This window comes from Salpingoeca rosetta, assembly GCF_000188695.1.
Source record: "Salpingoeca rosetta unplaced genomic scaffold supercont1.11, whole genome shotgun sequence".
NCBI classification, from domain to species: domain Eukaryota; class Choanoflagellata; order Craspedida; family Salpingoecidae; genus Salpingoeca; species Salpingoeca rosetta.
In genome coordinates, this window is record NW_004754923.1 from 625,862 (window position 1) to 636,216 (window position 10,355).

A 10,355-nucleotide genomic window follows, 5' to 3' on the forward strand; every position below is an offset into this window, starting at 1 on the left:
GGCCCGTGCTGGCACGGCTGCTCGTGGATTGCGTCATGGACTTGGAGGTATGGTGCTGGGCCTGGGCTAAGCCACCACCACCACCAGTACCATCACCATCACCAATGGTGGCGCCAGAGAAAGCGGAGGCTGCACCCCTAAGTGCGCCTCCTGTTGCTGTAGTCGCTGCGGTCCGCCGATGCGCGTGAATATCCGCCGGTGCAGACACGGCCGCCGGCAGTGAGGACGACGACGACGACGATGCACGCGAGTGATCCCTGGTCGCGCCGTGCGTGCCTGCTGTCGGTGTCATACCCGTCAGGGCGGGTGTGTGCGACCCGGACACCACCGACGTTCCTGGCTCGAGTGGAGACGTCAGCGACGACGGCTGCCGCGCGACCGCTGCGGGAACAACAATCGGCGGGCGTGGCGGCGCATGGCGCTCCACAGCACCCTCGTCGACCTTCCACACCACGTTGGCATCGAAACCGCCATCGCTGTCCAGGTCGTGGCGTCGGCGGGGCGTCCGTCGCCGCACCCACCGCGTGGTGTCCGCAAGCGCCTCAAACTCCACATACGCACGCGCGATGGTGACAAACAGCTGGAACACAGACGGCGCGCGCACCACAGGCACGCGGACGGGTTTGAGGGACAGCGTGGGGGCGTGGTCGCGGTAAAACTGCTTCAGATGCTCCACGCCACGCAAATGGTAGTCAAACGCGTGCGTGGCCGTCATCTGCGAGATGCACACGTACAGGTAGCGCAGGGTGTCTGGGCGCTGGTCAATGAGGGAGACCGCAAGCAGGGCGGGCGTGTCGTGCGGCTGCAGCGGCTCCGCCTGCGAGGAGAAGAGCGAGTCTTGTCCGATGGGAAACATGGTGAACTTGGCGTTGGGGTGGCGGCGAGCAAGGCGCGCAATGGAGCGCTCAGCGGTGTCCACAGCAGAGATGAGCTCATCGGCAAACACAGAGGCAACCTGGCACCGCAAGCGCCGCCGCAGCGTGGTGGCAAGGACACACAGCATGCGCATGGTGTGTGCGAGGGCAAGTTGTTGCGGCAGCATGGGGTATGCCTCCAGCTGCTCCAAAATGGACGCGTTGTTGCGTAATGTGCGCAGCATGACGGTGATGGAGGGGAGGACTGCATTGAACGCTACGCCAGTCGCAGTCGCCTCGTCGTAGTGCACCGTGAAGAACGCACACAGCAGTCTGCGGTGTGGTGTTGCAACGTGCAGGACGATAAACAACGTGGGTGTGAAGGTGACTGTTGTGAACGTGCAGGGAACCATGGGCGCATGTCAATGTGAAATTGCTGATGCTTGCGTATGACTGGAGTTGTGGTGTATGTCTGCGTGCATGCGTGTATGCGTGTGTGTGTGTGTGTATGTGTGACGCGGAAGCGTGGGGCGTGGTGGTCAGCGACAGCACCTGAGCCAGGAACAGAGAAGATGGAGCGATGCGGCCACGCGGGCAGAGCGGGCCGGGTTGCCGTTGGGATTGGCGCGGCGATCTGAACAGGAGAGGAGGTAGAGCAAGGGGGGGGGGCGTGGTGTGTGACATTCGGGAAGGGAACTTGGAAAAACGAGCACACAGACACAGGCACGCAACAAAACAGACCAAAAAGTCACAAACAGTCGCTCACACAGGCAGACAGACACAGACACAGACAGACAGATAGATACCCCTCCCCCACAGACAGCCACACCCACAACACAGCGCACCCTGGAGCTGTGCGAGGCGGACAGCGATGACGATCCAGAGGGTGCAGGCCGTGATGGTGTCGGCGTCAATCTCATTGCGGTCGAGAAGCAGAACCAGATACGCATGCACCGACACGGAAAATGGCGGCACGTCGTGCATCCTGGGGGTCGGGGTGTGTGTGTGCGTGTGTGTGTGTGTGTGTGTGTGTGTGTGTGTGTGTGTGTGTGTGTGTGTGTGTGTGGACGGCGTGTGCAGTGGATGGGGTGGCGATGATGAGGGGGGGGGGAGGGTGTGGCGAGCAATTGTCACGATATATAGACACAGGTATGGGGATATACAGACACACACACGCATATGGGGATGCACATTGGCACAAACATACACAGACACACACAGACATACACATACAGAACACAAACAGACACGCACAGACAGACAGACACAGGCAGACACAGGCACACAGACACACACAGACACACACAGGTAGACAGACACACAGACACGCAAAAGCCTACATACCTGATGCCCTCGTGGATAAGTGCCATGAGTCCCGCAAAGACGACCTTCAAGTCATGAGTGGAGATTGCATCAGGGTCATCGAAATGCTGCATGGAGGCGCGCACGAGGCGTGGCCAGGAATACTCATCGTCAAGCGCAGCGCGTGCGGACTTTGGGTCCAGAAGCAGCGAAAGCTCTGACGTGTGCACACTCGGAGCAAAGTGGACGGCCCTTGCTTGCACGCGCTGCCGATGCTGCTGTTGGAGGGAGGGCGTGGTGGGGGCGTCGGAGGAGGTGCGAGCAGGCAGCGACGACGACGACGATGATCCGAGAGAGAAGATGCCAGCGAGGCCAATCATGCTGCTTTTCTTGCTGGTGCTCTGTGAGGCGCTAGTGTCCTTCTCAGCCTCCAACCTCTCCTTTTCCTCCCTCTCGTGTTCCTGCTGTTCCTGCTGCGCCCTTCGAAGCGTCACCAGCCGCCCGCACGCATCCGACAGGGACTCCCACGGCAGTATCCACATGCTGCGGTGGAAGGGGGAGCGCTCGGGCGCACCGTGCGAGTTGTTGGCGCTGTTGCTGCTGTTGTTGTTGCTGCTGTTGGTGGTGTTTGGGTGCTGATGGTGCCGCTGTGCGAGTGCGGATGTCGATGCATATGCGCGCGCTGACGACGACGACGACGGTGGTGGTGGTTGCAGTGGAACGGGGTCAAACGTGCGTTGGCGGCGTGGTGACGACGGCGCTGATGGCGACGTGGGCGTGTTGGTGCGCGGGGGGCCATGCAACAGCTGCACGCCTCTGGGAATCACCTGCCAGCGATGACAGGGGTGGGGGGGGGGGAGTGGCGGCACGTGTGCGTGTATGCAGGTGAGTGCGCATGTGTTCTGAGGTGGGAACATCCCCAATAAGGGGCAATCGTCAAACTCACAACAGCAATCAGACGCAAAATGGGCATAATTAAAGAACATGCACCACTCACATGTACGTGTCTCCAGACACACACACACACACACACACACACACACACACACACACACACACACACACACACACACACACACACACACACGGACACGTACACGACTACGCGTTGGCAGACCTGCTGTGCATATTGGGTGAACATGTCTGGGGCGGTCTGCAGCGGCGTCTTGACGGCCATGGAGCGCGCGTGGTGGTACAACACTTCAAACGGGCGCCCTTGCAGCTCCGCCAGCACAGCAAGCTTGTTGTACGCGTTGTAGAAGGTCGGGTTCAGCCGCAGCGACGCCTGCACGTGTGCATTGGGGAAAGCGGAAAGTGTGCAGGGTGCCCGTGTTGGTGTTGTTTGCATGTATCAGTTTGTGTCGACAGCAAGGGTAACAAACAGGCGCACCATGGCCAGCAGGCAGGCTGGCAAGCGGGCAGGTACTCGCCAACACATACATACACGCATACACACACATACATGCAGACGCACACACCTGGTAAAACGTGTGAGCAGCATGGATGAGGTCACGACGCAGCGGGTTGGTGTCGCGGGTGGAGACGTGCTGCGCTTGGTAGCGCTTCATGTCACCCATGAGGTTGAGGCAGTCTGCCATGATGATGAGGCGGTTTGTCACCTCCACAGACCGACCGGCGCCAATCCACAGCCGCCGTGCCTCCCCTTGCGTGCACGTGTGCAGGCTGATGGGGACCTTCTGCTGCACTGGGTACTTGTTGTCAGCAAGGGTGATGGTGGGCAGGTCTGCAAGGTCGCGGTCGTCCTCAAAGCGGTCGTACACGTGCTCGTACACGAACATCACCATCCGCTCTGCCTCTGCCAGGAAGTTCAGGTACTCAAAGCACAGCCCGCCCATGGCCACGCGGCGGTAATACGCCACCACTTTGTACATGTGGTCTCGCCAGAAATATCGCAGCATGGTGCGGTGCTTGACAGCAGCTGCCAAGTCTGCCACCACCTTCTTGATTGCTCTGCCAACAGCAGCAAGGGCATCATACAACAGGCACACCGAAGATGCAATGGGCCAAAAGCAGTGAGTCACGTACGCCAAGGGGGGGGGGATGAAAATGCAGCATATCGACACGGAGCAAGCGCAAACGTCAACGACATGGGGGCGTGCACGTTTTCATGTGCGTGCGTGTGTGTGCATGTATGCATGTGTGTATGTATGTATGTATGTATGTATGTATGTATGTATGTATGTATGCATGTGTGTATGTGTATGTATGCATGTGTGTGTATGTGTGTCCCATCATCACGACCCCCAACACGCAAAACCACACCAGCCGCCAACCCTCCCCGTCACCGCCACAGAAGGCACCCTCCAAGTGATGTGCAAGTTATTTCCTTCCCTCCCCCACACACCTTCTTGCGTTGGTGAGGGCGACGTTGGCCATGATGCGGCGGTTCTTTGTTGTCACGTGCTTCTCCATGGTGGTTGGCATGGTGGCTGGGAGCGGGTCTGCCTTTGGCAGGGTGGCCATGGACACGCTGCGTGTCTGCTCGACAGCGACCAGGGGGATTTTGAAGGCGGCCTCCTCATCCTGCGTGTTTGGTCGATGAAGACTCTCACTCTCAAAGTCATCCAAGGACTTGTGTGATGTGGCCGTTATACTCGCTGCTCGGCCACTGCGCTGTTGGGCCCAATCTTCCTCGCTTGTGCTCCACCCTTCCTCGCCATCTTGTCGGTGGTGGACAGACGCGTGTTCTGCTTCCGTGTCCGTGCTGCTAGTCACGTGCTGCGGGTAGCGGGTGCTGTCCTGCCGCAAGTGGTGTCGTCCTTGTTGTCGTCTTGTTGGCGCACTCATCGCGCAGCCATCACCACCACCGTTGCAGACAATTTACGAATGATTTACATCAATTGTCAGCAACCAAAGAGAACAAGGAAGGAGGAAGGGGGAGCGCCACAGAGCAACGGGCTGACGGGCTGCCACGCACGCACGCACCATGCTGATGGGTGTTGGCGGTGGCAGTGGCACTGGTGGAGGCGGTGTGCGGGTGAACAGGCTCGCTGGCGTGCTTGCAGCAGCGACTGTGTTGGTGGTTTGGCTGTGGATGCAAGTGCTGGGGCAAGGCAGTGCACCGGTGACCCGGCCCAACTCGGTTGTGGTTGTGGTGCCACCTGCCGATCTGGGCGTGGATCACCTCTCTCACGTGCAGCCGGTGCAGATGGAGAACATCGCCGTGGCCCCTGGTGACGACGGCCAGATGCGGGAACAGCACGAAGATCAACGAAGAATACACGCCCAGTACGGGGACCAACAGGGACAAAGATTACATGAGCAGGGGCAGTCAGAAGATGCCCAGCGTGGTGGAGCACAAGGAATCAATACACAGGAGCACCCCGTGGAGAGAATAGGGGGCAATGCAGAAGCAGGACACGGAGAGACCAACACCCATAATGGAGGCAACACAGGTGGAGTGACTGGGGCAGCGAATACCGTGGATGCTGCAGCTGTCGAAGAGGTGTTGTTTGTGATGGTGTCGAAGAAACACAAGCACCTGGCGGCGTTCCTGCGGTCCTTGGAGCGAAGCGACTGGCCAAAGAACATGGTGATTGTGTTCTCGCACGACTTTCACAATTCCAGCACCGTTGCCCTGACGCGCGAGGCCAAGGCAGTGTTTCCGAACAGCGAACAGTGGCTGCACCCGTTTGCATGCTCGCAGTCGGATCCGGCCGGCCCCGCCCGCGGGTTCCCGCGCTTCACCCCCACAGGCGCCGAGATTGACGACTGGCAAGGCAGCTGCGTCAAGAACCACTGGTGGTGGGCAGCCAACAAGATCTGGGGCTCGTATTCGAACCTGCGCATCATGTACTACCTGGAAGAGGATTTCCTCGTGTCTGCGCATGCGTACAGCGCTGCCACGATCATGCGACGGCAAGCGGAGGCTGGCGACATGCTGGGGTTCATGCTGGAGTGTCGTCGCAACCTGTGGACGGTATCCGGTGCCATGCTGCGGCGCGCGTGGCTTGATATCCACAGCAATGCCGACTTCTTCTGCCACTTTAACGAATACAACTGGTTCGTGTGCGTGTGCGTGCGTGTGAGTGTGTGTGTGTGTGTGTCGTGTGTGTGTGTGTGTGTCGTGTGTGTGCGTGTGCGTGTGTCGTGTGTGTCGTATGTTGCGTGTGTGTGCATGTGTGTGTATGTGGTACAACCCTCCTCTTTTTTGCCTGTTCAACTTCAACCCCCCTCCCCACCTCGCACCCATCAATTGACTGCACTCACCATCCGGTCGCCATGTCTCTCTCTCGCGCGTGCGCTCTCTCTCTCTCTCTCTCTCTCGCGTCGACCGCTGTCAACCGCCACCCCACACCAGGGATCTCTCTGTGAAGCAAGCCCTCATCCGCTTTGCATCAGAGCCATCGCACCGCATGTACATATGCGCACCGCGACGGTTTGCTCAGCACACGGGCGACATTGGGCAGGGCCTCACGCGGGGCAAGGATGTGGGCGGCGATGAGGAGGAGGATCGACTGATACGGGAGCTTGAGACATCGTTCTACGCAAAGACAGACACGCAGACGCTGAGCGAGCACGCAGCCACAACGCGGGTGGAGAAGCTGTCACGGCAGCACAAGGGCTTCAAGGGGTTTGCAGACATGCGCTACCAGCACCACTGCATGCACGTTGCCAGCTACTACGATGGCCGTGGCCGTGGCGAGGGTGATGATGACGAGGGGAGTGATGCATGGATAGCTCGCTTCGTACAAGAGACCCTGTCACTGTCGCCGGAATAAACACAGCCATATCTAGGCGTGTGTGTGCGTGCGTGCGTGCGTGCGTGTGTGTGTGTGCGCGTGTGTGCATGTCATGTGTGCACCTTCGGTATGCTTGGGAGGACTGTGTCCATGATGTCATGTCAATGAATGTCCAACCGGTGGTGTATTCGGGTTGGGGAATTGCAAAAGGCACATATGACACACACACACACATATACAAATATGAAGGCCGGTCAAGAGCCGGCTGCGTGGATTGAGTGGTCTGTGACACAAAGCCATGTGTACGTGTGTGAATGCATGCGTGAATGTGAGTGTACGCATGTGAGCGTGTGGTAGCCAACACAAAAGCGCACATAATGCCACCACGAGGCAAGCTGCATATAGTCACGCACGCGCGCGCACACACACACACACACATATACAGACACACACAGGCACACACAGAGGCACATGAGAAGGAGACAACTACAGCTACACGACGAGCACCAGCAATACCGCGATGTGCTGAAGCGGTCAGTGTGGCTCTGGGACGTGGCCGTCGACGTAGAAGTTGCGCGTGTATTCCGGCAGCTCCAGCACCATCCCCTCAAGCTCCTTCGTCAGGATAATCTGGCACCCTGCACATCCACACACACACACACACACACACACACACACACACACACACACACACACACACACACACACACACACACACACACACACACACACACACACACACAAGGTGGACGTAAGTGACGAAAAGTAACCCGGGGGCTGGTACCTGGGGTCAAACGTGATGGTATGGCCCCAGTGTTGTGTTGTGTGTTTTTGTGTGTGTGTGTGTGTGTGTGTGTGTGTGTGTGTGTGTGTGTGTGTGTGTGTGTGTGTGTGTGTGTGTGTGTGTGTGTGTGTGTGTGTGTGCGAACGAACCAAGACGGGAGTTTTCCTTCAGCAGCGCGGCCAGATCAAGCATGTCATCCTCTCTGCAACAGCACGTGGGGGGGGGGCGGGAATGTGAGGATGGCAGCGTGCACGACAAGGGAGGCTCGACGGGATGAACGAGAAGGCACATATGGGGATGCACATGCGTACATGCACAAGCAAGTACGCACACGCGCGCCCACACGCACACATGCACACGACTTCAATGAGAGCAGTGTTGAACGCACTCTTCCTTTGGCTCTGGCAGCTTGTCAAAGTATGGGTGGGACACATACACGTGGCACGTGGAGCACGCCAGCGACGCCTCACATGCACCTGCAGTCACACACACGCACAGACAGACACACACACACACAGACACACACACGCACAGACACAGACACACAGACATGGACACATACAAGAAGCACATGTGCATTGCACATGCTCAGTGGGAGTGGAAAGGGCAAAGAAGCAGGGATGCACAACAGGCTAGTGGGGGCATGCTGCCCGTCAAAATGGAATTGACAACGTGACTGACACTGCAACATTGCAGACAACACTGACGGTTACCTTCCAGTTCAATGCCATGGCGGTGGGCGAGGTAGAGCACGTTATCGCCGACCTTCCCGCGCACGGTCGCCTCCGTCTTGTCACGCTTGATGAACGTGATGTTCACTCTGGGGGTGTGTTTGTGAATGGTTGAGGATGAAAACACAGTGTTGAGTGTGAGCGAGCACGAACGCAAATGTGCAGGGAGTGTGTGCGTGTGTGTGAGCGCACGCGTGTGTGTTGTGTGTGTGTGTGTGTGTGTGTGTGTGTGTGTGTGTACATATTGACTCATGTGAGCACATGTAATTGTTGCGGGCAAGGGGTGCGGTTCGTGACGCCGTCGTGACATATGACTTACACTTCGTCTTCGCTCTTTGGGTCCTGCCACTCGTACTTGCCATGCTCCAGCCGACCTGTTTGTTGTGTGTGTGTGTGTGTGTGTGTGTGTGTGTGTGTGTGTGTGTGTGTGTGTGTGTGTGTGTGTGTGTGTGTGTGTGTGTGTGTTGCGGATACGTGTCGTTGCCATGTACATTTGAATGGGTAAAAAGTCGCAATAGCGGTGCAACGCTGTGTGCAGCACCTTGTGCACAGACACAGACAGACAGAGAGACAGACACAGAAACACACAGACACAGACACCCACACCCCAAGCCCGCATTGCCCGTGTTCAAGCCGCAATGACTGACGTGAGGAGGTCAGGTGTCGATGCTGTGTTGCCAGGGTTGTGGTAGAGGAAGTGGTTGGCGTGGTTGCAGGCACTATGCTCTGCCCCAATACGGAGGCCGAGAGCGAGCGTGCAGCCACATGCGCTGCTACTCTGCCACTGGCACCACGTGCAGCAGCAGCAGCAGCAGCAGCAACGCCCCTCCGCAGTACTAGCATTGTCGCCATCATCCTGTTCACACAACAGAGGTGCGTGTGCGTGTGCGTGTGCGTGTGCGTGTGCGTGGGGGGGGGGAAGTGAGAAAGCAAGCGTCGTGGGAGAGAGTGATGGTGGAGAGGTTCATCACAGCGGAGTGGGTGCACGCCAACGTTGCACGCACGCTGTCTTCGTTGTTGTTGTTGCGCTGTCTTTCCTCTTCTTCGTCAGCAGTTTTTTTTTTGTTTTGCGACGACGACAACAGGCACATCAACACACACCCATCTTCCTGTCCTTCTTCCGCACCCTGCTGGCTTGCTTGCTACCCTTGCTTGCTGCCCTTGCTTGCACCCACCTCTCCTTCGTCTCCTCGTCTCCTCGTCTCCTGTCCTGCCTTCCTCTACCTGTCACGCACACACACGCACACGGCACCATGTATCTTGGTGGGGTGTCCGTTGCCTATGAGAAGGAGAGGACGCCGCCAGAGTGGTCGGTGGTGCCCAAAACCGTCAATGGGCACGATGCGGACCTCAACGCTGGCACAAAGCTGCCCCTCCTCGGCGGTGCAAAGATGTACATATGCGTTCGCCCACTCAACCACCAGGACAGCCACTACATCACCAATGTGACTGTCATCCACGAAGGCAAAGAGGCTGTTCCCCTCGGGCACGAGGTTGTTCGCCGCTCCGTCTCAGGTGCGCGTGCTGATGCGTGTGCTGATGCGAACTGCTCATTCACCACACACTCAACGACGATGGTCATATGTGTGCGTGTGCGTGCGCGTGCGCGCGTGTGTGTCTGGATGTACACGTGTGCATGTGCATGTGTGTGTGCATGTGCATGTGTGTGTGCATGTGTACGTGCATGTGTACATGTATGCGTGTGATTTGTGATTCTCAATCCTCAAGATGCCCACACGCACTCATACACCAAACACACGCATTCATACGCTGCATGCTTCGTCTATTGGACAGGCAAAGATGCAAACCTCAACGCCAAGTCTGGTGGATCCAAACTGTATCTCTGCGTCAAGCGTGAGCCCCGATACACGGTTCGTTCGCATGCAACTTCGGGTGTGTGTGTGTGTGTGTGTGTGTGTGTGTGTGTGTGTGTGTGTGTGTGTGTGTGTGTGTGTGCGCGCGCGCGCGATCGAGAAAGATA

At 57.9% G+C, this 10,355-nt stretch overlaps 4 protein-coding genes across 4 annotated transcripts in view; 2 read left to right on the forward strand and 2 right to left on the reverse strand.

Moving 5' to 3' along the window:
• Positions 1–4,994, reverse strand: part of PTSG_04837 (uncharacterized protein) — a 6,693-nt gene extending 1,699 nt beyond the window's left edge. The window contains exons 1-7 of the mRNA XM_004994098.1: positions 4,522–4,994; positions 3,635–4,127; positions 3,274–3,441; positions 2,199–2,983; positions 1,700–1,839; positions 1,407–1,488; positions 1–1,187 (exon numbers count right to left, since the gene is read on the reverse strand). The exon at positions 1–1,187 is cut by the window's left edge and continues 324 nt beyond it. Of these exons, the coding sequence (XP_004994155.1) occupies positions 1–1,187; positions 1,407–1,488; positions 1,700–1,839; positions 2,199–2,983; positions 3,274–3,441; positions 3,635–4,127; positions 4,522–4,964 (3,298 nt within the window). The 5' untranslated portion in view covers positions 4,965–4,994. The remainder of the gene's footprint in view (positions 1,188–1,406; positions 1,489–1,699; positions 1,840–2,198; positions 2,984–3,273; positions 3,442–3,634; positions 4,128–4,521) is intronic.
• PTSG_04838 (uncharacterized protein) lies at positions 4,981–7,108 on the forward strand. Its single transcript, XM_004994099.1, has 2 exons — positions 4,981–6,179; positions 6,478–7,108. Exons 1-2 carry the CDS (start codon positions 5,104–5,106, stop codon positions 6,896–6,898), a joined length of 1,497 nt encoding a protein of 498 aa, XP_004994156.1. The 5' UTR covers positions 4,981–5,103; the 3' UTR covers positions 6,899–7,108.
• Positions 7,030–9,467, reverse strand: PTSG_04839 (MFDX2 protein). The gene is made up of 8 exons (XM_004994100.1): positions 9,379–9,467; positions 9,022–9,230; positions 8,694–8,748; positions 8,357–8,463; positions 8,032–8,119; positions 7,793–7,845; positions 7,376–7,497; positions 7,030–7,142 (listed from the first exon to the last, which is right to left on the reverse strand). The coding sequence occupies exons 2-7, from the start codon at positions 9,227–9,229 to the stop codon at positions 7,394–7,396; spliced, it is 615 nt and encodes a 204-aa protein (XP_004994157.1). The 5' UTR covers position 9,230; positions 9,379–9,467; the 3' UTR covers positions 7,030–7,142; positions 7,376–7,393.
• The window catches only part of PTSG_04840 (uncharacterized protein), a gene marked incomplete at its 3' end in the record, with an annotated part of 2,482 nt that continues 1,557 nt past the window's right edge, over positions 9,431–10,355 (forward strand). Inside the window, exons 1-2 of the mRNA XM_004994101.1 lie at positions 9,431–9,889; positions 10,169–10,245. Of these exons, the coding sequence (XP_004994158.1) occupies positions 9,628–9,889; positions 10,169–10,245 (339 nt within the window). The 5' untranslated portion in view covers positions 9,431–9,627. The remainder of the gene's footprint in view (positions 9,890–10,168; positions 10,246–10,355) is intronic.

Coding starts and splice junctions, on each gene's coding strand:
- PTSG_04838 (XM_004994099.1), top strand. CDS start 5,104: ATGCTGATGGGTGTTGGCGGTGGCAGTGGCACTGGTGGAGGCGGTGTG. Junction 6,180..6,477: donor CACTTTAACGAATACAACTG/GTTCGTGTGCGT, acceptor ACCCCACACCAG/GGATCTCTCTGTGAAGCAAG.
- PTSG_04839 (XM_004994100.1), bottom strand. CDS start 9,229: ATGATGGCGACAATGCTAGTACTGCGGAGGGGCGTTGCTGCTGCTGCT. Junction 8,464..8,693: donor CCAAAGAGCGAAGACGAAGT/GTAAGTCATATG, acceptor ACACACCCCCAG/AGTGAACATCACGTTCATCA. Junction 7,846..8,031: donor CTGCCAGAGCCAAAGGAAGA/GTGCGTTCAACA, acceptor GTGCTGTTGCAG/AGAGGATGACATGCTTGATC.